This window comes from Anas platyrhynchos, chromosome 24 (genome assembly GCF_047663525.1).
Source record: "Anas platyrhynchos isolate ZD024472 breed Pekin duck chromosome 24, IASCAAS_PekinDuck_T2T, whole genome shotgun sequence".
In the NCBI taxonomy this organism is placed as follows: domain Eukaryota; kingdom Metazoa; phylum Chordata; class Aves; order Anseriformes; family Anatidae; genus Anas; species Anas platyrhynchos.
This window is the reverse complement of record NC_092610.1, coordinates 4,206,627-4,222,457: the sequence shown is the minus strand read 5'-3', so window position 1 is coordinate 4,222,457 and position 15,831 is coordinate 4,206,627. Positions and strand designations below refer to the sequence as shown.

Below are 15,831 nucleotides of genomic sequence, written 5' to 3'. Positions count from 1 at the left end.
GCCCTTTCCCCCCCCCTTCCTCAGCGAGCGTTGTTGCCGGGAGGGGGGGCGCTGACGTCACAGGGGGCGCGCGGCGGTGATGCAACGGCCCCGCGCGTGACGCTAGGGGGGGGGGGCGGGGAAGTCTCGCGAGAGAACGGGACGGGACGGGAGGGGAGGGGAGGGGAAGGCGGAAGTGGGGGGGGGGGGGGGAAGGGCCAAGGCCAAGGGCAGGGGGCAGGGGGCAGGGGGCAGGGAGGGGGCGAGGACCTGGGCTGAGGGAGGGGCCTGGGGGTGGGCAGGGGATGGGGTGGGTCAAGGGCAGGGGCCTGGGGCTGCCCAGGGGCTGGGGTCAAGGCCAAGGCCAAGGCAAGGGGCCTGGACCCAGGGCCTGGGCCTGGGCCTAGTCCTGGGCCTAGTCCTGGGCCTAAACCTGGGCCTGGTGCTGCCCAGGGGCACGCTCCCAGTGGGGTTTGCTCCACCTTGGGACAAGGAATTGGGGCTTGTGCCCGTCCATGGGCCTTGGCCTGGGCTGAGGGCTGGAGCCTGGGCCAAGGTTAAGGGTCTGGGCCTGCCCAGGGGTCTGGGCCTAGGCTGAGGGCTGGGGCTTGGCCTAAGGTTCTCATCCTGGGCCTCTCCCAGGTTCTGGGTCTGGGCCTGGGCCTGCCCAAAGTCACTCTCCAGGTTGGGTTCGATCCACATTGGGCCAGAAGCAGGGGCTGGGAATGAGGAAAGGGGCTTGGGCCAAGTCCAGGGGCCTGGGCTCAGGCTGAGGGCTGGGGCTTGAGCCAAGGATAAGGGTGTGGTGCTGTCCAGGGGCCTGGTTCTGGTCCTGGTCCCATTTGGGGACTTGGTCTGGGTCCTGGCCCTGTCCAGGGGTCTGGTTCCACCCAGGGGCATGGCCCTGGTCCTGTCCAGGGGCTTGATCCTGGTCCTGTACAGGGCCCTGGTCCTGGTCCCATCCACGGGCCTGGCCCTGGCTCTGCCCCAGGCCTTGCTCCATGCTCGGCTCGATCCCTGCTGTGCCAAGCACAGGGCCCCAAAACCAGGAATTGGGGTCAGGCTGAGCCCTGTAACTGCCCCGTCCCGTGTCAGGGAGCACAGGGCAGCGAGCGGCTGCGGGGGAAAGGAAGGGAGCGGGGGGCTGCAGGAGGAGCAGGGCAAGGGGGAGCAGAGCCGGGGGGGGGTGGAGATGGGCATGGGGTGCAGGCAGGGCAGCCCAACTGCGTCTGAGAGGTCAGATGTAAGAATAGGAGGAAAAGGAAGGGAAAAGGAGGTAGGAGGGAGCATCTGCAGCCAAGGGGAAGCCTGGTTTTCCTCTGCCCTGACTCCTGGCCCGCTGCGAGGGCAGCTGGTTCCAGGCAGAGCCGAGCCCGACTGCGACGTGCGTGGGCTGGGAGGGTCTGGGCACGGGGCAGGACCAGGGCTGGAAATCATCCCCTGCACAAAGAGGGCAATTCTCTCCTTTTATTTCATTTTCAAGGCAGCAGTTGTCGTTCTTACAGCGTGACGCGGAGCAGGTGCTGCAGACCTCCAGACGTGCTGCCCACCCAAACAACCCGGGGAACCGACGCGTTGTGGAGTTCAAAGCCCTCTGCGAGCCCGAGGCGAAGCGAGCAGGGAGCCGTGGCCACGTTAACGAACCCACAGCCGCTGCTTCTGTGCCTGCCTTGCCTGACATCGCCGCGTTCCTAAACCCTGCGTGCTCCCGGGCCGCTGGGGATACCTTGAAATCTTTCAGAAACTTACTTTCCCACCTTCTTTTTCTCTCTCTTTTTTTTTTTTTTTTTTTTTTTCTCCCCATCCTCGCAGCAGCTCACGGAGTATTCCCAGTCCTGGCTTGTGCGAGTGGTGGAGCTGAAACCCGAGCTGCTCAGCGCGGCGCTTCCCGAGCAGGACCGGGGGAGTGCCTTGGGTTTTTAGCAGGGCTGCGTGGGTGTGCATATTAAACTGAAATCCTGCTGTGCTTGGCTACCTCGGGGACTGCTTATAATCGCCGGGCAAATATGCTGTGTGTAGGAGAAATGCTTAATTTCATGAAATTCGTTGCGTTGCGGCGGGGGGAATGGCAGGCGGTGGAAGCAGAAGGCAGAGCGGGGCTTGGCAGAGGCGGGCGGGGAGCTTCAAACAAAAACCCTTCAAACAAACCCGGGGCTGGGATGCTGGGAGGAAGGGTTCTGAGGGAAACGGGGCGGAGGTGGAGGATCGGGGCCGCCCGGCTCCCCGGGGTCTGACAGCGCACCTGGAAAACGTAAACGCCACGAGCGGCTTGTGGCGAGAAACGAAAACCTCTTAAAAAAAATAATAAAATAAAAAGTCAGGGGGGTTGCAAATCTCTGGAGCTGCAGGAAGGGAACGGTTGGTTGGAGAATGCAAGCGAGAAACCTGCCAGAGCAGCCACGGCCGCCAAGGGAGCAGCGTTTGGCTGAGGACGAGCGTTTGGGAGGCTGCTACTGAAGGAAGGGTGAGAGGAGAAGAGCTGTTTAGGAAGGCCCTGCCTCTGGTTTGCCACGCTCGCCTCGCCAGCAGCCTCTCGCTCAGCATCTCCTGGAGGCCAGCAGCCCGCTCTGGTCTCACTGGAGGCAGCCGCTTGTGCCCCAAAACACTCCAGTTTTTGTAGCAAAAAGCGATGTTTCCTGCCTCGAATCGCAGCGTTTGCCACCCCAAAACCAAAGTGGGTTTGCCACAGGGGTCCCCCCGTCCACGCACCTGGCGTGGGAGCTGTGGGGAGCCCACCCCAGGAGCTGCCAAACCGACTCGTGTCCAGCTGCTGCCCCCCAGCTCCACCTGCGGTTCCATCCCAATCGCTTTTGGATAATATTTCCGTGTCCTGGCTCCCCCCGTGCCCCCGGCCTGCTGAATAATTACCTTGTTTTGCGCGAGCAGCCAGAGGTTTTCACGGATAATTCATCCTGTGCTGACAGGCGGCCAGCTTTGGGGCCGGAGCGCGTTTTCTGGCCACCTGGCAGGGCTGCGGGGGCTCCCCAAATCCCCGAAATCCCAGCCGCCCTGCCTCGCGGGATGATTTACCTCGATGAACTCAGCCCACCCCAAGCTTCTGGATGGGGTTTCGGGTGTGTGGACAGAGCCACCCCCCAGCTCTGGATGCTCTCGCCTGCAGAAAGCGTTTTGCCCTGCAACAAAAACGCCTCCCGGGGGCTGTTTGCCGTGGGGTGCTCCATCCCACCTGTGTACGAGGGTCAGAGCCCAGCCTGGAGCCGGGATTGTGCCCAAATTCCCGTCCCTGTCTCACCAGGGATTGGGGTTGGAGAGGCTCGGGGGCAGCCAGGAGGCTTCCAGCCCCGCTGGGGACCTGGCACAGCGCTGCAGGGGAAAGGCTGCAGCCCAGGGGCTCCTTTTTAGGGGCATAACACGATGCCAGCTGTTGGGGGAAGAAGCCCAGAGCCCCCCGCTCGCCCCCATGGGCACGTGGGGACCCGGCTGTGCCAGGGAACAGCGGCTCCTGTCCCGTGCCTGGTGAGGACAGCGGGGAATTCATGGGCACAGGGGTCCCAGGGGGAGCCAAGGAGCCCTTTTCCCCCCCAAGGAGACCCCACCATGGATGGAGCACCCATCCCTGTCCCTGTCTCGAGGGCACGGGGCCACCAGTTTGCTCCTCGCCGTGCCTGGTCTGGGGCTCACGGCTCAGCCCAGCAAGCCGCAGGCCCTTTCTCAGGTGCCTTCTTTCTTAAATTCTCCCCCTCCAAAAAAAATAAACCCAATTTTTAAGCTCCCAGGCTCCTGCCAAACCCTTCCCAGGGGCGCCAACCCCGCGGTTGCTCTCGCAGCCCCCTGCGTGTTCAGCAGCGAATTCGGAGCATCGCCCGCCCGAAGGGAGCCCGAAAGTCACGGATCCCTGAAAGTCACAGCCGGATTTATCGACGGCAGGCGGGGGGAGAATCAAAACCGCTCAGCCCCCGGCCTCCCCCGGAGCAAACCCCCGGCACCCCCGTGCCGCCACCGTTCCCCTCCCAGCCCCGCGTTGGAGTCAGCAGCCCCCTGCCGGGAATGATTGAAGACCCCTTCGGAAATCAGTGCGGCAAATTGCCCGAGAAGCAGGTGAAAGAGGGAGAGGAAAATGAGACAACATCACGGCCCTCCCCGGGGAAGGAAACACACTCGCTGCTCGCCCCGGCCATTTGCTAGACAAAATCAGGGTGGAACGAGGGTGGAGCTGCTCAGCACGGCTGCCCTCGGCCACCGCAAGCCCATTTTGGGAAGGATGCAGCCCATGCGTGCACAGGAGAATCGCCTTCAGCTGGAGGTGTGGGGCCAGGCACCCTCCACCCCGTTGGTTTGGTCTCGGGGTCCCCGATCCCGGTGGTTTGGGAGCTTTGCAGGTCAAAAAAAAAAAAAAAACGCAGCGGGGGAAATCCCATCCGTGGAGGTGGTGCTGTGCCCTCTCTGTGGGATGCCGCGGGCAGGGTTTTGTGGCTGTGCCGGATGGGGTTGGCATTTCGGGTGGGGGGTGCATCTGTGGGGTGCTGCAGAGCAGCCAGAGGTGGCCAGAAATGTGCAGGGGCTCCCACGTCCTGTCCCCCCCCCAGGAAGCCCCCCAGGCTGTTAGGGGGGCTCTGTGCATGCCACCAGCATGACTAGAGGGGTCTGTGCCCCGTAGCCAAGGGGACAGACCCCAAACCCCTGGGGGCTCCTCCTGCTGCCCCCCAGGAGGTGCCAGCGGGGAGCGCCACACTGCAGGGGACACCCTGGGGACACCGCTGTCCCCGTGCTGTCCCCGCCACCCCCTCACACACACCCCACTGGCAGAAGGTCCCCCTTTCCCAGGGGACACACAGGGCCCCCCCCCATCACCAGCTGCTCCCCCAGGACCCTCGCGGTGCACCCAGCACCCCCAGCTCCCCACTGCTCACCTCTCCCCTCTTGGCACCATTTCCAGCTGCTCCCCCCCAAATCGTGTGGGGTTTGGGGCCAGCCTCCCCACGCCACCTCTCCAAGGCTCCCAGAGCTGGAGCTGGAGCCCCCCCAGGAGCTGCAGCTCCGGTTCCTCGGTCTGCTTCTGGTGTCTGCTTCCCCCGAAATCCCCGGGGACGGCAGCTGCTGGCGGGGGGGCGCAGCCAGGGCAGGATGAAAGGGGCACCCTGGGGGCTCAGCCCCCTGCCTCCCTCCCCAACACCCCCAGGAGCTGACTCTGCCCCTCCTGGGGGCTCCTCCCAGCTGCTAAATGGGCTCAGGTGGGGAGGGCAGAGCCTGGTGGTGCCGACAGCTCCCACCTGGGACACCAGCACCCCACCAGCACCCCACCAGCACCCTGAGCGCTGCAGCCCCCACACCACACTGGGGGACAGCCAGGACCCTCTCTGGGGCAGCCCCACAGCAGCAGCGGCCTCATAAACCCTTGGGGCTCCTGCTGGGTTTTCCCCCAGCCATGAAGTTTTGGGGTAAAGCACTGGAAAAGGGTGAAAAAAGGAACGTGGCAGAGCTGGGGCAGCAGCTCCACGCCTGGCTGCTCCCTGGGGGGGGTGCACGAAGCCTCCCTGCCCCAGGGATGTGCCCGGGAACCCGCCCTGTCCCCCTCCCCGTGGCTCTGTCACCGTCACCCACCTTCTTGCCCTGCACCCTGCGTCCTCCCAGCGCCCAGGAGCACCCACGGCACAGGGGATCCTTTGGGTTCCTTCCATGCTTGGAACATGAAAACCCCCAGAAATCCTGTTTTTTCCCCAAATATTTAAGGAAACGGAGGCACCAGGCACTGACACACGTGGGGGCCCAGAGAAGAGGACCCAGCACCCAGAGATGCTGGGAAGGGGGTGCTGGCACTGAAATCCTTGGGGTTAGGGGACACTGAACCCAGATGGGGGCAGGCTGGGGGGGGAGAAGACACCCCAGCACCACAGACAGGATGGCTTCTCGCAGCATTTATTGCCAAAATGACAAAAAACCTCCCCAAAACCCCTCTGCCCTCCTGGCTGCCCCACGGTCAGCTGGTGGTGACCCACATCCAGCCAGAGCTGCACAAGGGGACACGGTGGGGACAGGGCACGCGTCGGGGCCGCGTCCCATCAGGCCAGGACGGGGAAGGAGGCGGCGGTGGCCACCCCGCAGTTGTTGTCCTTCATGGCCATGAGGATGTAGCCGTCGTTGCCCCAGTAGGTGGACCAGGAGTTCTTGATGAGCCAGTAGCTCTTGCCGTGCAGCACCCCGTAGCCCACGGCCAGCACCGCGTGGTCCAGCTCCGACGTCTCGTTCCCTGGGAGGGGGAAAAGAATTAAAACGGAGACATCTCCAGCCCCATCCCTGCTCTGGGTGCAGCCCCTCAGCCAGCCCCGCACCGATGTTATGCCCCCGGGGTGCCAGCCCCAGTCCCCGTGAGGGGGACAGGGACCCCGCTGGGTGTCCCCCCCCCAGCTCACCGCAGCGGGGCTCCTCGTAGACGCCGTTGGCGTAGAAGGCGAAGGATTTGTGTGAGGCGTCGATGTTGACGGCCACGGGGCCATGCTTGACCAGCGCAGCTTTCAGCGCCGTGGCGCTGCCCGGCTCCACGTTGACGTACCCAGCGAGTGGGGCCACCAGCTCCGACTGGTTGCAGTGGCAGTAGCCGTTCTGGGGGGGACACGGAGGTGGCACCGGGGTCCTGGAGAGGTTTCCAGGGTGCAGGGTGGGAGCACACAGCCCCCCGGGCACCCTCACCTGCCCCAGGTACGGCCCGTAGGACTCGGTGCTGGCGATGCCGCCGTGCTTCATCACCCACTCGTAGGCTCGCCACTCCTCGCCCCCATCACACGCCTGGTTCCCGAAGCCCCAGGAGCAGTCGATGAGGACTTGCTGGGACAGCGGGGTCAGCACGCCGGTCTGCGGGGAGGGGACACGCTGCAGGGACAGGGACCAGCACCCTGCGGCCACCCCGGCCGTCCCCGCTCGCTCTCACCTTGAGGAAGAGGGCACCCTCCATGGCACCCGTGGTGGCGAAGCTCCAGCAGGAGCCGCAGACAGCCTGGTCCTTCACGGGGGTCACCGCGCCTGGGGACAATTGGGGTGGGTGAAAGGGAAACCGGGGCAGGACTCGAGGACCCGCACAGAGCCCGGAGCAGAAAGCAGAGCCCAAACCTTGGGCACGGTCCAAGCTCGCACCCCGCCGGGTCCCTGCTCACCGTACAGCCTCCAGTCGAGGCTCTCGGGGAGGTGGAGGTCGGCGTAGAGCTGGCTGGGGAAGGGCAGCCCGTGGTTGGGAGCCCCGCTCCGGCGACGGCCCCGCAGCGCCGCCAGCTCCTGGGGCGTGCGGTCGGCCAGGTGGTTCAGCGCCAGCGTGTAGGAGAGCGCGGCGCGGTTCTTGGAGTGCACGAACCTGGGGACGGGGACGGGATGAAGGTGCTGCGGGACGAGGGGAGCATCCCCGATTCCCCCCCCGGGTCTCCCCAGCACCTCCCCGTTACCGCATGTTGTGGATGAAGGCGCGCTGGCGGTGCTCGTGCTCCTCCTCGCTGCCGTAGCGCTTCCCAAACCTCTCCCGGTAGTGGTGGAAGAGGCGGTGGTGGACGTGCGCCGCGTCCGTCCCCACAAACTCCCGCATGGGGTTGGCCACGATGCGGTGCTCGGGGCCGGCCGTGGGCCACTGCTCGCACTGCACGCCTGTGGGGAGCACGGGGAGGGGTCCTATGGGGTCCATCCCCGCAGCGGGGTGCAGCGCCCTCACCCCAAACCACAGGGGCGCAAATTGGGGTTGGCACCGGGGGGACACCGCACCCAGCACGGGATCACCCAGCTCTCAGCATTTTTAGGTTTCTCCCCACCTCCCTTTTTCCCCCCCAGCCGATCGACCCGAATTACGGGGAGCTTGGAGATAAATTAGAACAAATCAGAGGATGCAGAGCCGCGGGGTGGCACCGGCTGCGCAGCCTCTCACCGTCGGGGAGCTGGAAGACCTCGGGGGAGAAGCGGTGGCTGAAGGTGGCGTAGTCGATCTCGTACTTGTCGTAGTGGGAGCCCAGGAGGCTGTTGAAGCCCCGCACCTCGTAGTGCAGGGGGACGGGGCCGCGGGCCGAGCCGCCCACCCGCAGGGTGTAGACGTTCTTCTTGTGGCCCCAGTAGGAGACGTTCTGCCAGACGGCGCAGCGCTGCCCGCGGAAGCGCTCCTCCCGCACCCACTGGGCACAGCGGGTGTCAGGGACACCGTGCCACCACCGTGTCCCCAACGAGCCAGAAGCACGCCCCAGCCACACTGTGCCATGGGGTGAGAGCCCTCCTCCTCCTCCTCCTCCTCCTCCTCCTCCTCCTCCTCCTCCTCCTCCTCCAGCACCCGGGGCTGGATCCGGCCTCGCGTTTACCCGTTCCCAACCACCTCTGCCCTCGTACGGAGGCATTTACCCATTCCCAACCATCCCATGCCCATCGGTGTCCCTTGTCCCCTCCCCTGCCTCATTTCCAGCTCCTCGGGGACCATGCCCGGGGCTGACCTTGAAGTTCTCCAGGCTGGGGAAGACGCTCTGCGGGGTGACGAGGTCCCCGTCGGTGCCGTTGATGCGGAAGCACTTGCGGACGTTCACCTCCGTCTCCGTGGTCTCCGGCGTCACCTTGAAGCTGGCGCCGAAGGGCTCGACGGAGCCGAACTGGTAGGTGACCACTTGGCCTGGGGACGGGGACAGCACCGGGTTCCAGCCCAGCCCAGCTCCCAGGGGGCTCCCGGAGGGAGCAGAGGGATGGGGGCAGCCACCAGCCCCCGCGCACCCACCGCCGTAGTACTGGATGCGGCTCTTGCCCCCGGTGAGGTTGTACCAGGCTTCGAAGGGCTCCCTGATCTCCGCGTAGGGTAGGCTGAGCACTCCTGTGGGCACCCCGGGACCCCACAGCATCAGCACCCTGCTCCCACCCGCAGCACCCCACAGCAGGGACGTGCCCAGCCCCGGGTTTGGGGCACCCGGGGGTGCTGGGTCCCTTGGCTGGCACCGGGTCCCCGAGGTACCTGTGACGTGGTAGATGTCCCCAAACGTGGGTGTCTCCAGCAGAGCTTTGCTCTCTGCTCCTGGAAAGGAAAAAAATAAAGAAAAGAAAAGCAAAAAAAAAGCCTTTTAAGCTGCAGACAGCCCACCTCTCCGTGCACAGGGCTGCCTCAAAGCCTGCAAAAAAAAAACTAGGAGAGGGGGGACAGCCTGGGGGAGCGCACCCTGCCCAGGCAGGGGGTCCCCAAGGCGGGGGTCCCCGCTCCCCCAGGCCTCCCCCTCTCACCCAAGGGTGCAGCCAGGGCAGGGGGGCTCTCACCCAGCAGCAGGGCAGCCCCCAGCACCAGCAGCCACCCCAACCCCTCCATCCTGCACGCCCCAGCCCACGGTGCTGCCCTGCGCCCACGGGTGCCTTAAATACCCCCGGTGGGTGGGCAGGGAGCTGCCGGCAGCCGTCGGGCACGGCCCCATCCCTCCCGTTGGCCAGGATCAGCCCGAGGGGGAGGTGGGGCTTTGTGCTGCCCTCCCCAGCCCCCCCACGAGCACCCAAGGGTGCCCTTCCCACCCGTGGCAGGGTGGGTGCTGATGCCGTGCGCTCGCAGGGTTTGGGGTCAGGGGGAGCAGGGTGGGATCCAAATGCCTGTGGGCACTGTGGTGGGGGCACCCCTGGTGGGTGCTGGGGGTGCCCCCAGCACTTCAGCTTGTGGCACCCAGGAGAGCACCCAGGAGAGCACCCACACCCTGCACCCACACCACGGCCCCTCGGGGTGCTCCCTGCCCTCCTGGATGCCCCCCTGCCCCCCCTGTCCCCATGGTGGGGGGCATGTGGGACTCTCTGCACCCCCTTGTCCTAGCAGGGCGAGCCCAGGACTGCAATTAGAGGGGGGTTAATTGGAAAAAAGGAGAGAGCCCAGATGCCAGGAGCGCCGTGGGGAAGGAGGGCCCGGGCAGGAGCGCAGCGGTGGCCTTCACCCCCCCTACTTGCAGCGGGGCCAGCTGGACCCCAGCCCAAGGTGACAGCGAGCGCCCGCGGGGCCGCCGAGCCCCAAACAACACCGATAGGGGCTGGGTGTGGGATGGCTGCATGCACCACAAGGCACACGGGGGCTGCTGCCCCCCCAAAATGCTTCTGCCCCAGAGAGGTGACAGCCAAGGGGGGAGGACAGCCAGAGCTCGCCCTCCCCGTGCCGGTTGAAGGATGTTCCCGTGCCAAACCTGGGTTTGTAGGGTCCCCCCAAACAGGGAGCAGCCCCACAGGGTGCTGAGGAGCCCAGCTGGGGGTTGGGGACACCACAAGTGCCACCCAGTCCCGGAGCCACAACAGAGGCAGGGCAGTGGGGCAGAGGGTGGCTGCCCCCCCCCCCTCTCCCCGTGCTCCAGGAATGTCTGGTCTCAGCAGAAAGCCCCGGGGGTGTTTGTGCTCCACTCCAGATAGGGCTGGGAGAGCCTCGTCCCTTGTCCCCGGGGGGTGCTGAGGGTAGCTGGCTGTCCCCAGGGCCGGGACAGGGACCTGAGCCAGGCGGGCAGCACTCGAAACCCTCCCGTAGCAGCCACAAATTATTTTTTCTGGGGTCTTTATTGGCAAGCCCACGGCTGATTTCCCAGCAGCCCTGTCCCACCACGTTCCCATCTTGTTCCACGTCCGATTTTCCTCCTGCACCGTGGGGGTCCCCCCACGTCCCCATCTCCCTCCCGCACCCCGGGTCACAACGAAGGCTCTGCTCGGGGCTGGGTGCCCGCAGGTTCCCCCCGCAGAGCTGGCAAGTGCCATCAGGCCAGGATGGGGTAGGTGGCCTCGGTGGCCACCCCGCAGTTGTTGTCCTTCATGGCCATGAGGATGTAGCCGTCGTTGCCCCAGTAGGTGGACCAGGAGTTCTTGATGAGCCAGTAGGTCTCCCCCTGCAGCACCCCGTAGCCCACGGCCAGCACCGCGTGGTCCAGCTCCCCCGGCTTGTTCGCTGCGAGGGACGGCACAGGGGAGGGCACATTGGGACAGCAGCCCCCCAGGGGGGAGCTGGAGGGCTTCAAACCCCCTCCAGCCCTGCCCAGTATCACGGGGAGGGGTTCCCGGGGGTCCCAGGTGCCCGACTCACCACACTTGGGCTCGTAGTAGACGCCGTTGGAGTAGAAGGAGAAGGTCCTGTGCGAGGCGTCGATGCTGACGGCCACGGGGCCGTGCTTGTAGATGGCAGCTTTCACCGCCGTGATGTTGCCCGAGGTGACGTTGACGTAGCCCGTGATCTTGGCCAGCATCTCAGACTGGTTGTAGTGGCACAGCCCGTTCTGCGGCACCCCGGGGGGGGCAGCGTCAGCAGGGATGCCCAAGTCGCCTCCCCCCGCCATGCCCCTGGCTGGCCCCTGCCCCCGTGCAGGGACTGGCGTGGGATTTGGGATGTGCCAGGGTCCCTGCCCCAGCCCCTGCTGCCCACCACGGAGGGGACGTTTCCCTGGCACGCAGCACGGGCGCCTGGCTCTGTCCCCAAGCCCCTTGCTCTGCCCTGTCCTCGGGCAGCCCTGCACCACCCCTGCACCCCGGGGAGCCGTGGCTGTGTCACCACCCCACGGCAGAGGAGCCTCGTCCCTGTTGTGCAAGAGGAGAAACTGAGGCAGCGGTGACGAAACCGCCTGGCTGAGCCCCAGGGCTTGGCTGCGCTCTGCAAGGAACCGCAGGGACTCTCGTGCCCTGGGGACAGGGTGGCTCGCTCGTCCCCAGAGCCCGTTAGCATCCCTGCAGGGTGCCCAGAGGGACACGTCTGAGAGCTGGGGACCCCGGCAGGGGCACGGGGCCACCCTCACCTGCCCCTTGTAGCTGCCGTAGGACTCGGTGCTGGCGATGCCGCCGTGCTTCTTGATCCACTCGTAGGCTCGCCACTCCTCGCCCCCGTCGCACGCGTAGTTCCCAAAACCCCAGGAGCAGTCGATGAGGACTTGCTGGGACAGCGGGGTCAGCACGCCGGTCTGCGGGGAGGGGACACGCTGCAGGGACAGGGACCAGCACCCTGCGGCCACCCGGGCCGTCCCCGCTCGCTCTCACCTTGAGGAAGAGGGCACCCTCCATGGCGCCCGTGGTGGCGAAGCTCCAGCAGGAGCCGCAGACAGCCTGGTCCTTCACGGGGGTCACCGCGCCTGGGGACAATTGGGGTGGGTGAAAGGGAAACCGGGGCAGGACTTGAGGTCTCACAGCGCTCCCCAGGTGCTTTGCAGACAGGGCACGGTGCCCACTTGTAGTAGGGGATGCACCAAACCTCCGGCTGCACACCCCGAGGTTAGAGCATCCCCAGGGAACATCGCTCCTGGCACATGGGCACATGGGGGATCCAGCACCAACGGAGCTGCCTCGGGCTGGATGAGCCCCTCTGGAGCTCCCTGGCACGGAAAAGGAGCACGAGCCAGCTCGGCCGGACTCTGCACCCACCCCAATGGGCAGCACCCACCCCCTCTACCATCACCCAACCCCGGGCAGAGCAGCGCCACGCACCGACCCCACCCGGCACGCACCGTACATCCTCCAGTCGAGGCTCTCGGGCAGGATGAGGCCGGCGTAGCGCTCGGCAGGGAAGGGCAGCCCGTGGTTGGGAGCCCCGCTCCGGCGACGGCCCCGCAGCGCCGCCAGCTCCTGGGGCGTGCGGTCGGCCAGGTGGTTCAGCGCCAGCGTGTAGGAGAGCGCGGCGCGGTTCTTGGAGTGCACGAACCTGGGGACAGCGACGGCACCGCTGAGGACACCGCAGCACCCGGCTCCCCAGCACACGGGGGAGGTCAGTGGGTGCCCCCCAACCCGCCCCGCACCTCATGTTGTGCACGAAGACGTGCTGCCGGTGCTCCAGCTCCCGCGCCGAGCTGTAGCGCCGCCCAAAACGCCGCCGGTAGTGGTGGAAAACCTCGTGCGCCCACGGCTGGTGCCGCCCCACCAGGTCCTCCATGGGGTTCGCCAGCACCCGGTGCTCCGCTGTGCTCCCCGGCAGGAGCCCGCATTTCTTCGTCTCTAGGGTGAAATTAGGGGACGCCGTCAGCTCGAGAGCCGGCTGAGGAGGGGGGGCAGGGTGGGGGCCCCGGCCCCGCTCACCGTTCACGGGGATGTCGAAGACGGAGGAGGGGAAGCTGTTGTCGAAGTCGGTGTAGGAGATCTCGTATTTGTCGTAGTGGGAGCCCAGCAGGCTGTTGTAGCCCCGCATCTCGTAGTGGACGGGGGCCACCCCGCAGCTGGAGTTGGTGACCCACAGGGTGTAGACGTTCTTCTTCTGCGCCCAGAGGGTGACGTTCTGCCACACGGCGCAGTACCGGCCCTGGTAGTACTCCTCCCGCAGGAACTGGGGGTACAAGGATGGGTTTTTGGGGTGCGACCCATGTCCCTACCTCCCCGCCCGGCCCCTCCGTGGGCACCCATGGCCAGCAGGGATGCGGGTGCCGCAGCCAGCCCCGCCGGAGGCTGGGGACAGGGGGAGCCAGGCTGCCATGCAACGACTTGCCCGAGCTGTCCCGAAACACCGGCGCTTGTGTGGGCTGCGACACGTCCCAACACGGCTCCTGGGGTTGGGAAAGGAGCCGGGCGTCTGGCCCCGAGCCGCGTGGGGAAGTGACCCTCCTCCCTGCACCCATGGGTGCGGGGACCTGCTGCAGCCTGCCCCGGCACCCTGCACCATGCAGAGGCGAGCAGGGACAGGGGGGAGCACGGCCCAGAGCCCCCAGCCCCAGGGATGCTGCGGGCAGCGGGGGGGATCCGGGCTGTCCTTTGCCTCCCCTCACCTTGAAGCCCTCCAGGCTGGGGAAGACGCTCTGGATCCTGACCACGTCCTCCTTGGAGCCGGGCAGCTGGAAGCATTTCCTGGCGTTCACCTCCTTCTCGGTGGTCTCGGGAGTGATTTTGTACTGCATCCCGTAGGGCTTCACCCCCGCCAGCTGGTACGTTATCACCTGCCCTGCGCCACCCAGGGGGGGAAACTGAGGCACGGGGGGTCCCGCTCTCAGCCTCCCTTCGCACAGGGACGGGCGCAGACGGGTCCGGCCGTATGGGTTGTGCCCCCCCCTGCCTACCCCCATAGTACTGGATCCGGCTCTTGTTCCCCGTCAGGTTGTACCAGGCTTCGAAGGGCTCCTCGATCTCCGCGTAGGGCAGGTTGATGACCCCTGCGGAGCACCCAGCACCCGGCACGGCTCAGCCCCGGCACCCCACATCCCTCCCCGAGACCCCAAATGCTCATCACAGACACCCCCGGCACCCATGGGGGATGCTGTCCTCAGGGGTCCCCCCACCACCACCACCCCATGCACCAGTTGCAGTGCCAGCTGGGCACTGGGATGACCCGGCGCTGCGCATCCTCCACTCCCCCCATGGTGCTGAGGGGTCCTGGCCGCCCTCAACCCCGACTTGGGGCCGTTACCTCTGACGTGGTAGATGGATCCGAAGTGGGGCAGCGGCCGGGAGAGCCCCTGGTCCCGTCCTGCAAGGCACGAGCAGGGATGGGGCCGGGTTGTGGGGCCGCGGGGCAGCTCGCGGCGGGACGCTCCCGTTCCCTGCAGCCCCTCCCGGGCTCGCAGCTTGTGCAACCCCACGCCAACACGCCCTGGGACCCAGCCTTCCCCTCCGTCAGCACCTTTCTGATGGGTCCCAGCACCCCAAAATCAGGGGGTCCCCAAAGATTGGGGTACCCCCAGGCAGTGCCCAGCACACGGGGAGCGGCGATGGAGCCAGCGCCCCCGGGACGTGCGCAGTGCCCCAGGCTCCAAGGGAGGGGAACTGGGGGGCACGGCTCCCCCTGTCCCCCCCAACGCTTCCGGCAACAACCTGCCCGCCTCCCCCCGCTGCTCTCTGCAAAAACAGGGAAATGGTCGGGGTTGGTGCGTGCGTTAAAGCCGCCTGGCTCGGTGCAGCCCTATTTTCATCCTCCCCCCTCGCCAAGCCCTCAAGGCACTGCACCACCCCGCAGCCCTCCTCTCCCGGGGGGCTCCAAGCACAGGGCTTGGCACACCCCACAAAAAACCCTTCTGCACCCTGCCCTGCGTTCCCATTAACCCAGCAATGGGGAGACGAGACCCATGGGTGTTCATGCAGTTTCGGGGTGACCCCAAATCCCCCGGTGCCTTGGCACCGTCCTGGGGCACAGACTCACCCCGCACGGCGGCGCAGAGCGCGGAGGCCACGAGCCAGCCCAGCACGCCCATCCTCGCCCCCGTCGCCCCCGCTCGCTGGGACCTGCTCCCGGTTTTAAGGCCGAGCCTGGGCCCTCCCCTGGGGAGGGAAGGAGCCGGCATCATGTGGTGCCCGATGGGGCGCATGGGATCGGCTGGATCCATTCGGGGGAGCCCCACAGGCTCGGCTCCGGGGTGCTCGGGGAGAGCTGGGGGCTCCTCACCACGCAGGAAAAGGGGGACGTGTGCCTCCTCCAGCAGCACAGGGAAGCCACCACCCACCCTATTCCCCCCAAGGCCTTTGGGGGCTCCCCAAACGCAGGGCTCCATCCTTCCCCGGCTGTAGGGCTCCTGCAGGGGTTGTGCCCCACCAGCCCCATCTCCACCCCACTCCAGCCCCCTTGGCAAGGCTGTTCCCATAAGGATCAGCCCTCCAGCCGGCTCCTGTCCCCATAGTTTAGCCAGGCTGACCCCATAACCTGCCTGGGGATGGGTGCTGAGCCTCCCCCAGCCCCCCAGGAGCTGCCCTGGTCCCTCGGTGGTGGCAGCACCCATGGGACGGTGGCGGTGAGCGGCCACCCCCCTGCCGTGCCCCGTCCCCCCCCAGGGGCACCGGTGGCCTCGTGCCCGTCCCGATGGGGATCTGTGGCCTCGGCCAGCCCCGTGCCCATCCCCGCGTGAGAACAGGAAGCCCCGGGGCTGGACTTGCTGTCACACAGGAAAGAAGAGGTCGGCGCCTGCGGGGAGCACCTCGCACCTCCCCAAAACTCTGCCTGGCGGACCCCCCCGCTGCGAGGGACCCCTCCCCGGGACCCCCTGGAGCCGGGATGCC

The 15,831-nt window shown here is 66.6% G+C and overlaps 2 protein-coding genes and 1 long non-coding RNA gene across 4 annotated transcripts; 1 reads left to right on the top strand and 2 right to left on the bottom strand.

Moving 5' to 3' along the window:
• Positions 1-220: 220 nt before the first annotated feature.
• LOC139999391 (uncharacterized) lies at positions 221-1,951 on the top strand. The gene is made up of 2 exons (XR_011804829.1): positions 221-1,586; positions 1,792-1,951. It is a non-coding gene; the product is annotated as an uncharacterized lncRNA (long non-coding RNA).
• A 3,924-nt stretch (positions 1,952-5,875) lies between these two features.
• LOC101799867 (digestive cysteine proteinase 1-like) lies at positions 5,876-10,321 on the bottom strand. Of its 2 annotated transcripts, XM_027444077.3 has the most exons (11): positions 9,193-10,321; positions 8,897-8,956; positions 8,666-8,758; positions 8,391-8,563; positions 7,841-8,081; positions 7,371-7,566; positions 7,089-7,282; positions 6,866-6,957; positions 6,628-6,789; positions 6,351-6,540; positions 5,877-6,187 (listed from the first exon to the last, which is right to left on the bottom strand). In XM_027444077.3, the coding sequence occupies exons 1-11, from the start codon at positions 9,239-9,241 to the stop codon at positions 6,000-6,002; spliced, it is 1,638 nt and encodes a 545-aa protein (XP_027299878.3). In that variant the 5' UTR covers positions 9,242-10,321; the 3' UTR covers positions 5,877-5,999. The 2 variants fall into 2 exon arrangements, with proteins under 2 accessions (XP_071883509.1, XP_027299878.3); XM_072027408.1 differs by lacking the exon at positions 8,666-8,758 and having other exon boundaries at positions 5,876-6,187.
• Positions 10,322-10,430: 109 nt separating this feature from the next.
• On the bottom strand, positions 10,431-15,179 carry LOC101799683 (digestive cysteine proteinase 1). Its single transcript, XM_027444022.3, has 11 exons — positions 14,981-15,179; positions 14,252-14,311; positions 13,905-13,997; positions 13,617-13,789; positions 12,937-13,180; positions 12,660-12,855; positions 12,372-12,565; positions 11,908-11,999; positions 11,670-11,831; positions 10,967-11,156; positions 10,431-10,831 (listed from the first exon to the last, which is right to left on the bottom strand). The coding sequence occupies exons 1-11, from the start codon at positions 15,162-15,164 to the stop codon at positions 10,644-10,646; spliced, it is 1,776 nt and encodes a 591-aa protein (XP_027299823.3). The 5' UTR covers positions 15,165-15,179; the 3' UTR covers positions 10,431-10,643.
• Positions 15,180-15,831: the final 652 nt, after the last annotated feature.

What these genes read in the sequence shown, in the direction of transcription:
- LOC101799867 (XM_027444077.3), bottom strand. Translation starts at nt 9,241, where the DNA reads ATGGAGGGGTTGGGGTGGCTGCTGGTGCTGGGGGCTGCCCTGCTGCTG. An exon ending in CCGCATCCAGTACTACGGCG is followed by an intron (nt 8,564 to 8,665) that starts GTGGGTGCGCGG and finishes CCCCGTCCCCAG; the next exon opens with GCCAAGTGGTCACCTACCAG. An exon ending in CCTCGACTGGAGGCTGTACG is followed by an intron (nt 6,958 to 7,088) that starts GTGAGCAGGGAC and finishes AATTGTCCCCAG; the next exon opens with GCGCGGTGACCCCCGTGAAG.
- LOC101799683 (XM_027444022.3), bottom strand. Translation starts at nt 15,164, where the DNA reads ATGGATCCAGCCGATCCCATGCGCCCCATCGGGCACCACATGATGCCG. An exon ending in ATCCATCTACCACGTCAGAG is followed by an intron (nt 13,998 to 14,251) that starts GTAACGGCCCCA and finishes GGTGCTCCGCAG; the next exon opens with GGGTCATCAACCTGCCCTAC. An exon ending in ACGGCAGCTACAAGGGGCAG is followed by an intron (nt 11,157 to 11,669) that starts GTGAGGGTGGCC and finishes GGGGTGCCGCAG; the next exon opens with AACGGGCTGTGCCACTACAA.